Source organism: Phragmites australis, chromosome 3 (assembly GCF_958298935.1).
Source record: "Phragmites australis chromosome 3, lpPhrAust1.1, whole genome shotgun sequence".
In the NCBI taxonomy this organism is placed as follows: domain Eukaryota; kingdom Viridiplantae; phylum Streptophyta; class Magnoliopsida; order Poales; family Poaceae; genus Phragmites; species Phragmites australis.
In genome coordinates this window covers 15,639,692-15,654,527 of record NC_084923.1, presented here as the reverse complement: position 1 = coordinate 15,654,527, position 14,836 = coordinate 15,639,692, and the positions used below count along the sequence as shown (strand labels likewise).

At 43.2% G+C, this 14,836-nt stretch overlaps 1 protein-coding gene across 3 annotated transcripts; it reads left to right on the top strand.

The window, feature by feature from the left end:
* Positions 1 to 2,635: 2,635 nt before the first annotated feature.
* On the top strand, positions 2,636 to 14,165 carry LOC133912391 (protein ROLLING AND ERECT LEAF 2-like). Of its 3 annotated transcripts, XM_062355094.1 has the most exons (7): positions 2,636 to 3,041; positions 3,139 to 3,186; positions 9,653 to 10,995; positions 11,229 to 11,306; positions 11,758 to 11,972; positions 12,453 to 12,676; positions 13,153 to 14,165. In XM_062355094.1, the coding sequence occupies exons 3-7, from the start codon at positions 9,789 to 9,791 to the stop codon at positions 13,796 to 13,798; spliced, it is 2,370 nt and encodes a 789-aa protein (XP_062211078.1). In that variant the 5' UTR covers positions 2,636 to 3,041; positions 3,139 to 3,186; positions 9,653 to 9,788; the 3' UTR covers positions 13,799 to 14,165. The 3 variants fall into 3 exon arrangements, with proteins under 3 accessions (XP_062211078.1, XP_062211077.1, XP_062211076.1); XM_062355093.1 differs by lacking the exon at positions 3,139 to 3,186 and having other exon boundaries at positions 2,636 to 2,947; XM_062355092.1 differs by lacking the exon at positions 3,139 to 3,186 and having other exon boundaries at positions 2,636 to 3,138.
* Positions 14,166 to 14,836: the final 671 nt, after the last annotated feature.

Genomic DNA, 14,836 nt, shown 5'->3' with positions numbered 1-14,836 from the left:
TATGCTCATTCCAAAAATTTCTATATGGAGCTTACTAATTAATTAAAATATAAAAATATAATTAGAGCTTGTTATATACATTAATTTTATGACTAATTTTTCTAGTTCATTAAAAATAAAAAAATAAAAAAAATTCATACCTATAGTTAATATAAATCAATAATAAAGACATTTTTACTGTAAGCTACTAATTGAAGCTTTCATATCATAAATGAGGTATAATTACATCTACATTGCCTTAAAACATCATGATTATATGTTTATCTCCATCATTTCAAAATTTAAAGCAATGTAGTAAATAAAATTCAATTGAAAATAAATTAGAGATGAAATTATATACCTTGAAACACATAGGGCACGATGATTTCTCAAAATTTTGATGGTCCCAAAAACTATGTGATAAAAAATAGTCGCTACCGAGCAAGAATAGAGGTCCTCTATGTTGTGCTTGGATTTTAGGAAGGAAATGACAATTTTTATATAGCCGAGATATCACTATCGGCTCATATAACCAGTCGACAGTAATACTTTACTATTACTGCTGGTTAGTGACTTTAGCTAAAAGTGATGATAAAATTAGATATCACTATCGATTCAAATCATCAGCCAATAACGATTCCCTATATCATTACCGATTCGTAAACCACAGTGATATATTTGTCTCACACATCTTATTAGTTAACAGTGATACTTCGTAACTACCTACCGATTAGAAAAAAATAACTTATAAAATTAATTCTGTAATAATGGGTGGTACGTATTGTCGGCATCAATGAGAGAACCTTTTGCTCTGTAGTACAGCCAGGTCGATAGACCAGATCGGTCCCTCCTGCATGCGCCGATCGATTAAAGAATGGCGTTCCGTTCCCCTCTTGGCATTCGGTTCCCCTCGCTCCTGTAGCCGGGGAGGCACGGGCACGGCGGCGCTAGCTTTTTGGGTGCGGCGTCGCGATCGGTCGGCGGCCGCGGCGCGACAAAACGAGGTGGCTCGCGGGACGATCGGCCCGGGGAGGTACACGACGAACGTAGCGTCGTCGGTTGTTGCGCGCTATAGCTCACGCACGCGGCATGGTCAATTGATATTGATCGCAGGCTAGCTAGCGGCTTTCGGTAGTTCGGCGCCTTCTAGCCATAGGAACTGTTTGGTTGTTCGATCGGACGAACCTATTCCCGAATAACATGATGCATGAGCTAGAATAGAACGAATCCTGTGCGCCTACAGCGGAATGGGCTTGCATTATGGTTTAGGAAGTAAGATCATTTGGAAGTCACATCTCACACAACTCAGGGTGCGGGTCGTTGAAGCTTGTTTTGATTTCTTTACAGCCATTTGGAGCCAGGAAATAGAAAAAAAATAGTAGTTCATGGTCCCGAGAAGACCGATGGCGTGCTGCCTACGTAGAGCAGCTGAAAACGAAATGATTCATAGAAGTCTACCCTGCCGAGTTGACTGCTTGGTTTTGCGACCTACGACTCTAACACGTAGTCATTGTGCCGTCTAAATCCCACTTGTCACATTCAGAGGAGTAGGAAGTTTTGTAAATTAGTTGTGGCTTTAATTAGAACAAATATTGTGAGCGCATGGCAATCATATTTTATATTGGATATAAAACCATTGTCAATTTCGGGATTGATCTAAACAGGCTCAACACCCAATTCAGAATCCAAACTGAATGCAACTAACGTGTGGTGCTGGCATGTGTGATTAAAAAAAAGAATTCGCAAAACTACATTAGATTGCCCAAACAACCGAAAAACTATACAATGTTCGGATTTTACTGGAGAGTAACAGGTCTAGTAAAACCACAGATTTATAGGTCCTACGTTCCAAGGTCCATTTATAAGTCCCATTTTGCACAAGGAGAAACTCACAAGCCGACATCGTTTCTCGTTATATAACCTTGCCAAATTGCTTTGGCGCACCGCCGCAGACAGAGAGACATCTAGACAGCTCAGAACTTGTCCATTCAGACAGAGTCCTAGATTCCATACGTGTGCTCATAATTATGGCTATATAGTGACGTTTAGCACGGATGAATAGCTTCAAGAAATCTAGATATGAAATTGTAGTTGGATTAGAGGCATTTGGTTGAGTTATCTAATTTTTATTTTGAAAAAAATGTTTACATCATTTTATTTTATTATACAAACTCTAAACCTAGCATAATCTAGAATTTGTAGATGAACCAAACAAACATAGTATATGATTGGCATTTTGATATATCATTATTATATTATTATAGAGGTTGAAAATTGTACTTTTTTTTATTAAAAAAGCCAAATCAAGGGCCAACATGTTTTGGAGGATATATACAGTTTTTTGATAAATTTGTTGCCAGAGCTGGAGTTATCTACCAAAGTCATTCATATATATGGACCTGATAATTTTTTCACTGAATTTCCAGTTCTTTAATAGTCTGGTGAATCTGTAGTTCGATACATTGTCCCTAAAGAAAACTCCAAAACTAACAATTAGCATAGGATTAAGGATCTCAAAGGCAAATTCTTCTCTCCTCCCTGCCGATCACGATTAAAAAAAAAATCTAAGACACGTCGAAAAGATCGCGTTAATCCTGAGGGTGGGACGTCATTAGTATAGCCCTCAGAAAACAACACGAAAAGAGGAAAAGAAACGAACAAATGCCAGCGATTTCGCTTTCGTCTCGTTCCTCTCGGGCCGGCGCGGCTGTGGCCACGCACGCGCCGCCGTTCTTCCCCCGCGGACCCACGCGCCAGTGGTCAGTGGCAACAGCGACACGCATCCATCCATCTGCATCCATCGCCTAGTGCTTGCGGCCGGCACCGCACCTGCCCACTGTCTTAGAAGCTTCCCTACTCTTCTCGCCTCCTCCCCTCCTCCCTCCCCAGTGGCGAGCTTCCAAGTTCGAGCCGCCGAGACCCGCGACGAGTTGTACCTGCCCCCCAGCCCAGTTCGAGGCCCAGCGAGGTGATTCTCTCTCGTACTCTCCCCGGATTGATCTCTTGAGATGGTTGCCGTTGCCCTGCGTTTCTAGGCGAATTGCGGTGCTCCCTGCTCGGAGGTGGGTGATTTGGGGCTACAAGTCGGGTTCTTGTTGGTTGCTGTGAGCGGAAAATCGGATCTTTCCGGTTTCTGAAGGAGGTTGTCCGTCTCTGCAGGTAGTACGCGTTGATGAGAAGACTACTTCATCTTCTTTTGATTTAGTGGTAATAGTACTGCGTCCTGTTAGGCTATTAGTGCAAAGTGGAGTGGATGTCTGGTTCTGCGCGGGGAGGAATTTGGGGAATTAGGTTGTAGACAGTGGACCAACTGAAAATTTAGTTTTTCTCACTGTCTGGCTGGATGGTAAGGCTCCAACTGTTGTGGTTCGACGCGTGTTCTTCATCGCCTTCACCTTTCATTCAATTTGAGCTCGTGTAGTTTGAATCTCTTGGTCTATGTGGCGGTTTGGTTGGAGAATTGAGCGTGCCTGGCATTAACTCAGTTGAGATTAGTCTGGTGCTATTAGAAAATTCTGATGAGACAATTAAAGAATTCCGAATGAGACTGAACGGATGGCCATAGTAGCTTGCCAAAGTTGGAGTAGGTACACTTGGAGTTTCATGAATTTGTATGGTGGATTGTATTGCCTTATGAGTTAGGTTTGTGTTCGTTGTAGAACTTGGACTTCTCCGTGGATTTTATGTTTTAAGTTTGAGACGACTAAAGGAACTTGCTGGCTCTGTGCTTTAATTGCTTTGAGGATTTTGGAGAATAAAAAAACTTGAAAATGCACCCTGCTTAATTGTTTGATTGGAGGTGGCCATATCTAATTCCCTGTTCTTAGTAGATGCTTATTTATCCAGATTTCTGTTGCATATCAGTATGGTCTGTGATGCAGTATCTTGATAGTTCAGGACGATAACAGAAGATTAAATTTCTGATTTTGTCCCCATCACGTGGGTTTCACTTTCCTTATATCTTTTAAATTTAGGTGCAGTATAAATTAGTGGCCATTGAGAGACCTTATAATTTTTTGCTCTAAGTTGTCCCCTTGTCATGGACGTGGGCTTGGGCCCCGGGCATGGGCTGCTCGATTTGGACTGCATTGTGCTGGTATGGCCCACTCAGCAGGAATATATGAAGCAAAACTAATGAAGGACAGGGCATCGATGAACAGCAGAACATTAGCTTCTTCTACCTCACGACTTCCTCTTCCTCCTCAAGCTTTCCCCTATTCCCCTGCTGCTTCCTTTGTTCCCAGTCCCACTTCTTCTTCCCAGTCCCACTTCTTCTTCCCAGTCTATTTGCTAATTCCTAGTCCATGCTTCCATTTCCCCCAAACTGTATCCTAAAACATGTATCCAGTTGGGATTTTGGCAATACAACTCTTATGCTTGTGTTGATCGGTGCTTGATTATCGGGTACGTGACAGCCCTGCTGCCATGATCTGATTGGGTAGCTATGGGAGTTGGCTGGCCTCTCCTTGGCCGGCTTCTTGCCCGTGATGGAGGACGATGAGCGCCTGGAGGCGTCGGGTTGCAATGATAACTGAACAGCAGGGTGGTGAGAAGTAGAAAATCTGGGATGAGATAAAGGATTGCTTTATTGCTTGATTTCCTAAAAGTCCTACTGCTCTTTATATATAGAGCCTAACCAATTACATCTCCTACTCGGCTCACAGCCGATTACAACTCCCAACCGACTCAATCTCCTAACCGAATTGGATTGCAATCCAAACCTTACAATCTTATCTCTACCTGACGACCTGAATACGGACTCCTAATATTAACTTACTAAATCCTATCCAAATCTTCCTAACTTACATAATCCAACTAAGGCAACTTCAACCGTCACTTTGATCTATTGCTACCTTTGGCCAACACCTACTATATGTCTTGCCAACCATAACATCTCTCCCCTCCTTCGGAAACAGCTCGTCCTCAAGTTAAAAATCTGGATACTGCTGCTTGAAAGTCGGCACATCTTCCCACGTAGCATCAGCAGCTATGGGACCTTCCAATGCACAAGCACTTGCCAGATGCCCCGGGCAAACTTGCTGCGCACCACATGTGCTGGTTTAGGCAAGGCACGCCCATTCAACACCGGTGGCAAGTGAGGAAGTTTAGTAGGCGGCCATCCATAGAACTTTTTCAGAACTCCGACGTGAAATACATCATGAATCTTGGCACCGACTGGAAGGTGAAGGCGGTAAGCCACGTCACCAATACGTTCTATCACTTGAAAAGGCTCATAAAACCGCGGGGACAACTTGCCTTTGATATGAGAAGATAATGACGCCGCAAGCCTATTAAGCAACTCGAGCCACACCCAATTACTGACACCAAAAGAAACCTTTGTGTGATTTGCATCATAATAAATCTTGGCATGTTCTTGAGCCTGCGGCAATCGTTCACACATATCCTGAAGAAACTCATCCCGTTCAGTTAGGGATTGTTCTACAGCTGACACCCAAGCTTCACCTTTTTCATAGGCCTGCAAGGAAGGGGGATGCCAGCCATATACCACCTGGAAAGGCGTATCTCGTAATGTAGAATGATAAGATGTATTATAGCAATATTCTGCCCACGGAAGCCAGCGCAACCACTGCTTAGGATGATCCCCCGTTAAGCAGCAAAGATACATGATAATTACCTTATGAGTAGCCTCGGACTGCCCATCTCTTTGAGGATGAAAAGCAGAACTCATGTGCAATTTGGTCCCCGATAAGCGAAATAATTCCTTCCACAAATTGCTAGTAAAAACCACATCTCGGTCACTAACAATAGACTCTGGCAGCACATGGAGTCTTACCACCTCATAAAAAAAACCTAGGCGACAGAACTAGCAGTGTAAGGATGTCCAATGGAATAAAATGAGCGAACTTAGAAAGACGGTCCACCACTATAAGAATTACCGATTTATTGTTGACTTGGGGAAGGCCTTCAATAAAAACCATCGAGATATCACTCCAGATCTTTGTGGGAATTTGCAAAGGTTGTAATAATCCAGTTGGTTGCAAGTGGCTGACTTTATTCTGTTGACAGATAGCGCAATCCTGCATGTAGGCCTGTACCAAAGATTTGTCACCGGGAATGCGGAAATCAGCACGTAGGTGCTGCCGTGTGCGCTGTACTCCCTCATGGCACGTGTCATGTGCTTGATCAAGCATATGGGATACTGTAGGTGAGTCGGTCGGAACATAAACCTTGCATCCGACTGTGATCAAATCAACATGAACAGCCCAAGCCGACCCTTGCACCCAGTAGTTATGTTGGTGCTCAATTTCTGCAATGTTTGATCAGTAGTGACCTCTTTGCGCAAGGTGTTAAACACATCAAACAACGGAGTGGATAGTGCAAAGGTGGCGCGGCCAGTTCAGCATCTCGACGGGATAATGCATCAGCCACGACATTGGTGTGTCCCGGCTTGTATTGGACCTCAAAATCAAACCCATCGGCTTATTGATCCATTTGTGTTGCAAGGTGGTGGAGAGACATTGATCCAGAAGAAATTTTAGGCTATATTGATCTATCCGGACGATGAATCGCCGACCCCATAACTATGGCTGCCAATGTTTAATGGCCTGGGCCAAACCAATGAGCTCCCGTTCGTAAGCCACCAGACCCTGACGGGGCGCCATGGCATGGCTGAAGACCGCCATTGGCCTGTGACCTTGATGGAGAACCGCACCCATGCCAGTCCCGAATTCGTCACACTCAACGATGAACATTTTGCGGGAGTCCGGCAGCCGAAGCCCTCTTTCTTCAAGAGGTGGGTAAGAGGAGTCGTGAGGGCGCCATACTACCTGAACTGTGTGACTTGGGCCAGTTAGCGACGGACTGCACCTTCTGCTGTTCCATGGCGACACATGTGGCTGACATGACGTGCCTGAGGTAAGACAAGGTTGATGTCCCAAACGTGCACTTGGAACGCTTGATGAAGAGCTTGTGTTGACGAAGAGTCTCGAGCACTAGACGCGCATGCCGCAGGTGATCCACCCATGATGCAATGTAGATAATAATATCATCAAAAAAGACAACCACGAAAATGACACAAATACTAGCGAAGGATGTTCATGAGAGCCTGGAAAGTGGTAGGCGCGTTCGTCAGACCAAAAGGCATGACCAAAAACTCGTAGTGGCCCTGATGTGTTCGGAATGCCATCGTTTCAATGTCATTGTTCATGCGAACCTGGTGATAGCCTGAGTGGAGGTCAAGCTTGGTGAAATACTTGGCGTCGTGCAGCTTGTTGAGGAGCTCCTCCACCATCGGAATTGGGAACTTGTCTTTGATGATCTAGGCGTTGAAGGCGCGATAATCAATGCAGATTCGCCAGGAACCCGATGTGCTGATCTGAATAATACCCTAGGCCAGCATGTTCACACACTGTCGTTCTAACTCATCCTTCTGCAGCTAAGGATAACGGTAAGGTCTGACTGCCATTGGTTGCGCGCCTTGGTCCAAGTGGATGCGGTGATCATGGTCGCACACTTGGGGTAGGCCTCGTGGCTCGGCGAACACATCCTCGAAGTCATGCAAGAGGTGATGCAACAGGCTATCTTGGTCATCAATGGCATACATCCGCGGGCCACCCGTTCTAGGCACCCCATGCCACGTCATCGCCCGACCTTGACGATGGTAGGACATGTATCAGCTGGTCAAAGTCCCAAAGAATCGGCTCGAGCGTTCGGAGCCATTGCGTGTCGAGGATGACGTCGTAGCCACTCAAAGGCACCGCATAATAGTCGACGGCAAACACCTCATGGTCGCCTGTTGTAGTGATTGGTAGGCCTTTGCAGACTTGTCGTATGGAGGTGGTCTCCATTAGGCACCATCACCCGCAAGCCAGCTTGGGTAGGATGTAGCCGAAAGTTCAGGTTGCAAGCAAGATCCTTCGATATGAACTTGTGTGATGAGCCAAAGTCCACCAATGCTAGGAGAGTCACGTCGTGGTGGCGACTGACGCTGTGCGCTGCCCTGGCTGTTGGCGTGGCCCGATGTAGGGAGGTAGCTGGGCAGCTTTTTTCTCATAGGCACGTGCTAGATTCATGGCCTCCTCTAGGTCAACCGGATCTTGGTGCTCCACATCCATTGGAGTGTAGATGTGAATAGCTGATGCTCCCGATGTTCCATCATGGGATCAGCACGGCTGAGAAGCGCCAAGGATCGACTCTGATAGTCCTCGAAGATCCCTGTTTGCCTAAGATGACGGAGTTTGCCAAGCGGGTCGCTGCGGATTGGGGGGCCGAAACGAGTGTTGCAGAGTGTCTTGAATTCGTCCCATGGTGGCTTGTTGCAGCTGCGCTCCAAGTGGAAATACCAATGATACGCATTGCCATCCATATGTATGACGCCAGTCAGACCTTGTGTTGTTCTTTCGTCTTTTGTTCGCGAAAAAATTGCTCGCATCTGGTCAGCCAAGGTAGAGGGGGTCTTCTTTGCCATCATAACGAGGGAATCCCAATTTGAAGAAACAGGGCTTAACCCCTGAGCTGTTGTCGCCAATATTTGTCCTGATGTCGGTCCTATAAGGGCCGCCGCTGCTGTATAGATGAGGTTGGGAGGCAAGTGATGGGATAGGGGTACTGTCGTGGGCCTGTAGGATGCCAGCACCACCCAAAGGGGGAAACAACAGTTGCAGAGGGGGCTGCTGGTTGCCTAGTTTGGAAGGATCAGCAACCAATGAGACGGAATCACTCGTGATCAGAGCTTGATCCATGCAGGTAGCCTTCTCCAGTGCGGTGACACGACTTATGAGGCATGTCATTGCGCGTGTGAGGGTGGACAGGGGGTTTTGGTTGTCACTCAGGAGGCTGAGCTACCGATTCATGCCGGCCAGGGTGCTATTGATGGTTGAGAACCCCTCCTGGTACTTCATTCGCAACACATCTTCCTGAGCAGCGAGCAACGCCTTGAATTGCTCCTGATCAGTGCTGGAAACCACGGGCTCCGATACCAAGTTGTCACAACCCGCTGCAATGATCTGATTGGGTAACTATGGGAGGTGGCCAACCTCTCCTTGGTCGGCTTCTTGCCCGTCATGGAGGATGATGAGTTCCTGGAGGCGTCAGGTTGCAATGATAACCAAACAACATGGAGGTGAGAAGTAGAGAATCTGGGATGAGATAAATGATTGTTTTATTGCTTGATTTCCTAGAGGCCCTACTACTCTTTATATATAAAGCCTGGCCAAATACATCTCCTACTCGGCTCACAACCGATTACAACTCCCAACCGACTCAAACTCCTAACTGAATTGGACTGCAATCCAAACCTTCCAATCTTATCTCTACTTGCCGACCTGAATACAGACTCCTAATCTTAACCAATTAAATCCTATCCAAACCTTCGTAACTTACAAAATCCAACTAAGGCAACTTCAACCGCCACTTTGATCTACTGCTGGGAGTTACCTGTCCATGTTTACCACATACTATGCCACTGCAGTTGTTTGAGTTGTGACACAGATAATAGTATATCCTCTGTTTTGAATTTTGATGTGGTTAATTCGAGCATTACATGTGGAAGTTAATTTTGCAACATTTAGCATGTGAAATTTTCATTTCTCTTGGAATAGACTCTAATGGGTATACAGGGTTGCTGAATGACAGCTTATTTTTCTTTAATGTCAGCTTCACTCAATTTAGGATATGATCTAATAGCAAAATTCTTGAATACTTTTGAGTGCAGGCACAAAGTTATACGTCCTTGGCATCATTCCTACCAAAACAGCTTTCCTCAATTCTAGCATTGATCTACAGTGCATGGCCCTAGCTTTGGATGCTTCTGTAAACTTTGTTTGGCATTGAGGTTGGTGCACTTTACAATGGGTTCACGATCAAAGAACGAAGATGACACAGCCCTTGTCTTGTGTCAGGAAAGAAAACGATTTGTTAGAGAAGCTCTTGATGGAAGATGTGCTTTCGCAGCTGCTCATTTTGCTTATATTCAGTCACTGCGGCACACAGGATTTGCTCTGAGAAAATTCGTTGAGCCTGAAGTGCCAACAGATTCCTCACTGTACACATCAACATCTGCCACACCGGAGCCTCCAATCATTCGGCAGAAATCGATGAACCTATCTCCATCCCTTTCACATCATGCTAGTGACTCTTTCTCCCCAGTTCCATCCCCTTTATCTTCAGGACGTTTCCATGTCAATCATATGAAAGCCAGGGGGAACTCAGTGACAACTGTTGAGGAGAAGGTTCCTGTTCCTGTGACAGCAACTCTGCAAACATCATCCCCTGTTCGTAGACAATCTGTCCATGATCTGGATGATAGTTTCACATTCGAAGCTCCTCCTGGGACACCACCATGGGACTACTTTGGCCTTTTTCGACCTGTTGAGAACCAGATCTCATTTCATGATGAGAAGGAACTTGGTCATGACTTTGAGGATGCTGATGATATTAGGCGTCTTAGAGAGAAGGAGGGGATCCCAGAGCTTGAAGAGGAAGTGGAAAAGTCTCCTGATAATATTAAGCACCTAGGAGAGGAGAAAGCTCCAGATTTCAAAGATGTTGAGAAATCTGCTATGAATGGAGTAGAGGATGATCTTGCATTGTCAGAAGATGACTTCGATAATCCAACGTCTGAATCTTTAGTGCGGGTATTCAAGAATCGCAATGATATGCCTGTTGCAAATACTGCAACAAGTCAGTCACCTGCACATCTTGCTTCAGAAAAGGCAGCTTCCGAAACTTCAGAACAGGCTGCTTCTGAAACTATTGATTCTCAAACTCAAAGGCCAAGAAATGACACGAGGGTACTGGATATTAGCATGTATGAAACTGATGAAACTCCTGTGACGAGCCCTGTGAAAGAAGTTGCATCCTCAGTTGCTGTTCTTTCTATGAATGGGAAATTAAAGGAACCTTTTCGTGATGAAAGAAATGTGGTGAGGGACTTAAATTCATGCATGAAGGAGGTTGAAATCTTATTTATGAAGGCGTTTGATTCTGGAAAAGAAGTCCCAAAGATGCTTGAAGCAGATAAAGTTCATTTCCGCCCTTTACTACCGGAAGAAAAAGGTTACATCTTAGTAGATTTACATTATTGTTCCATAATACTTGCATTGGAGTTTTGCTTAAAAACGAATGATAGGAACTAGAAAGGTTTTGGATGCTACATTATGATGAAAAATTTGTCTGTTTTTTTCTAGTTACCATTGATATAACTTAAGCCCGTGGCCATTAACTTTTGTCACTCCAACATCTTTATCTAGTTTCCTTACTATTTGGGTTATCTTGATACTTTGATGCAGCGCCTGGATTGACAGCATCAGGGTTTTTTGCAACATTCTTTGCTTGTTGCAGGGGGGAGGAAGTCCCTATTCCTCAACGTAAGTTATTTTGTTCTAAGTACTCTTCTTTCCATTTTCCAGGATACAATACAAGTTTCTGTGAATTTTTCTAGCATAGTATGATGTTATTTCAACCCTATGAGATCCTTGTTTAAGGCCACTTGTTTTTGTAATTATGGAGAAATGATATGTTTGCAATTTCATATATATAATTTTGGTCATTGATTGTAATAATATGTTGGTCAAACTATAGTAGTGTTATACAGCGCTATGTTGGAAGTAGTTTTGACAACAAATCAATAATATATAAGCATCATTATCATGTGGTCATTGGTCAATCTTTATTAAGTTGAAACAGCTAGTGTAAGTTAGCAAGGAATGTGTTTATATAACCCAGTATTATTTATTTCAGCTTATACCTTGTGCTGTGAGCAGTAGAGCTAGTATTTTCACCAACCATGACATAAAAATTTCTCATGTTTTAATGCAGCTCCTCCTCAGGCTGAAGTGAAGTACCTTACCTGGCATAGATCAATGTCTTCACTTTCTTCGTCATCTAGAAATCCTCTTGGTACAACATCAAAAGATGACACTGATGGTCTCACTGGAAATATTTTCAGTGGTGTATACATGAATGCTGGCAGTCACGCCTCCACACTGGACAGGTTGTATGCATGGGAGAGAAAGCTTTATGATGAAGTTAAGGTAAAGATCTCCTTTTTTGTTTTCTGTTCTATCCAATGTAGAGCATATATAGCAGGGGCGACTTGCTTGGCTATATACCTATATCTTCAAAACATGGAGTTAATCAACACTGAAGGAAAATAATTTATCTTGTATTGGGATTTGGGATTTTTTTTTTCTGCGCTGATAGTCTTGTAAAGATTCGAATTGAAGATGACTGGATCATGGAACAAACAGATCATACAAAAACCTAAAATGTTTTGTACTGAACCGCTGCTTGGACATAGAAAGCTACGACTGTGCTGCAACTTTACAGAATGATACAGCTATGTAGTGGCCATTATCCAAGTATCTCCATTTGTGGAATGTTTAAACAAGTTTCAACTTAATGTGGCATCTGGTGTAATAAGATGATCGCTGTACATTCTAGAACCATGTACTCTTTCCTTTTACTTTGCCAAAACATGTTGATTTCATATTTTTTAATTCCTATTCCTTCAGGCGAGCAGTGCAATTTGCAGGAAATATGATGAGAAATGTAATCAACTAAGACACCAGGAATCAAGAGGAGAAAGCCAAATGAGTATTGATAAAACCCGTGCTGTTGTGAAAGATTTGCACTCCAGAATTTTAGTGGCCATTCAGAGAATAGACATGATTTCTAAGAAAATAGAGGATCTAAGGGACAAAGAGCTTCAACCACAGCTAGAAGAATTAATTGGAAGGTATGTTTCTCCCTTCAGTTTCTACTAGACTAATTTAATTGGCATTTTCTTGTAGTCCTGAACTTTTTTGGCTCACAGGATCACGATCTGTTTTGAAACCAAGTGGGCACTTAGACTGTGGTCTGGGCCCAAAAAATAAATGGTCCTGGTCCTGGTGTTGTTTAGGTCTACTTAATAGATGACAAGTAACTATGGCCTGAATGAAACTGCGCCCAGCTCTGGCCTGGTGCTGGTGTTGTTCAGGTCTACATTAATAGATGATAAGTTACTAGTTATCATTGGATGACTGCTTGTGAACGACTTACTGTTTATGTTGCAGCGATGACTAAAATTTCATGTAATGATGCTTGAGAGCTTTTTTATAGGATGAAACGAATCTATGGTTTTGTGCTAATGTAGTGTACTAGTGCAATGTATTTTTCATAAGTTTTTTCTGGTAGCTGTATTGAATATATAAATATTTGTCTGATTTTCAGTTTAACTTGCATGTGGACAACAATGCTTGAGTGTCATCGGCATCAACACGAGATTATTAAGCTAGTATCCAACAGTGGCAACACGAAGGTCTTAATTCGGTCAGAATCACAGTTCCAAGCAACTCTACTCCTCCAGGTTGAGCTAAGCACCTTATGTTCGAACTTCCAGAAATGGATAGCATCCCATAGATCATACTTGCATAGCCTAAATTCATGGCTACTCAAGTGTGTGAAGTCACTAAGGAGGAGGAAGAAATCCAGGAAGAAGAAGGAAGCCGATATTCCGATAACAAATTATGCTGTTGCGCCCATCTTTAAAACGTGTGAGAACTGGATAAAGTTATTGGATAAGTTACCAAACAAGGACTTGGAGGATGCTATTAGAGGTCTTGCTGCAAATATAAATCGTTCCATGCCACGCCAAGAGAAGCGGCGCGGTAGTTCAAAGCTGACTTTCTCATTATCCCATAGTGGGGGGTTAAACGGTGAGAAGGGTGGAATCCATAGAAATGATCCTCCTATGGATTTACAATCAAGTTTGGAGACATTCCTAGGGAAGCTTGAAGCCTTCTCAGATGTTTCATTGGATAAGTATATTAAACTCAAAAAGGAAATTGACGATGCGAAGGTGGATTATGAGAAATAGAAGCAACTTCTGCGCAGGCAGATCAGTGGCTCTAATTTAAGAGATGGATAAGTAAATCGGCCAGGTGTATATTTGTTTATTTAAATAACATGCATAAATTACTGTTACTTTTCTTTTTGTAAGTTGCAAGATAAGTCTAGGTGGGAGAGGATAAAAAATTGTAGATTTTTGGTTAGTGCGGTGCCGCCTTAATCTGGGGTTGTAAATGTGAGGTGGTGGTAGCCAATTGCAAGTTGCGGGGATGTAAGATGTACATTCGTTCTGGGGTTATATCAGTAGTACATAAGGTAACATATTCTCCATCTCCGTGAAACTTTCCTACAATGAGAAGTACGTATACATGCAGTGCCATGCAATGTTATTCTCATCTCGTTTGCCATTTTATGATGGAGCCATGCTATATTTGTAATGCGTATGCAATTTGAGCTATGGTTCTGTACTTGATCGATGCAATATGTGTGCTGGAAAATGCATTGTCATTACGCCTTGTCTCTGCTAATACTTATCTTTGGATTACTGTAATTAAAGAAATGAACCAGCTAACGTATCATGGAGCACTTACGTAGACAGACTGCACAAGGCCAGCTTGAACACCTGGACTGCTATGAATGGATTGATCAGGAGTCTTTGGTTTCTGGAATCGGAGAGTTGAAATTGTTTATTTTGTTTATATATGTTTGGAAGCCTGAGGAATTGAAATCGGAACTTGTTTATATATTTAGCTTCTGCGTGAGACTTCGTCCCGCGTGAGGATCTAAATTTGAATAATATCAAGCTCATTTCATGTATTTACCACATCCGAGTAAGACTAAGTAAATTTATTTGGTACTCCCGCCAGCAAAAGAACAACGATGTTTTGGATCGGGTGCAATCAACCAATTTAAACGTTGGTTGTCAATTACCTTTTCTATATTAAGTTTGAGCACTTCAAATGATAGGAGTGGAGTTGTCTTGAAAAGCAATACCATAATCTTATAGTTTTGCTCTGTTTTTATAAGTATTCTATAAAAGAAATTACTAGTCAAAGTTATTTTTTTT

Excerpts from the sequence above, each read along its gene's own strand:
- LOC133912391 (XM_062355093.1), top strand. The coding sequence starts at position 9,789 with ATGGGTTCACGATCAAAGAACGAAGATGACACAGCCCTTGTCTTGTGT. Across the intron at positions 11,307-11,757 it reads GGAAGTCCCTATTCCTCAAC|CTCCTCCTCAGGCTGAAGTG; the intron begins GTAAGTTATTTT and ends GTTTTAATGCAG. Across the intron at positions 12,677-13,152 it reads CTAGAAGAATTAATTGGAAG|TTTAACTTGCATGTGGACAA; the intron begins GTATGTTTCTCC and ends TCTGATTTTCAG.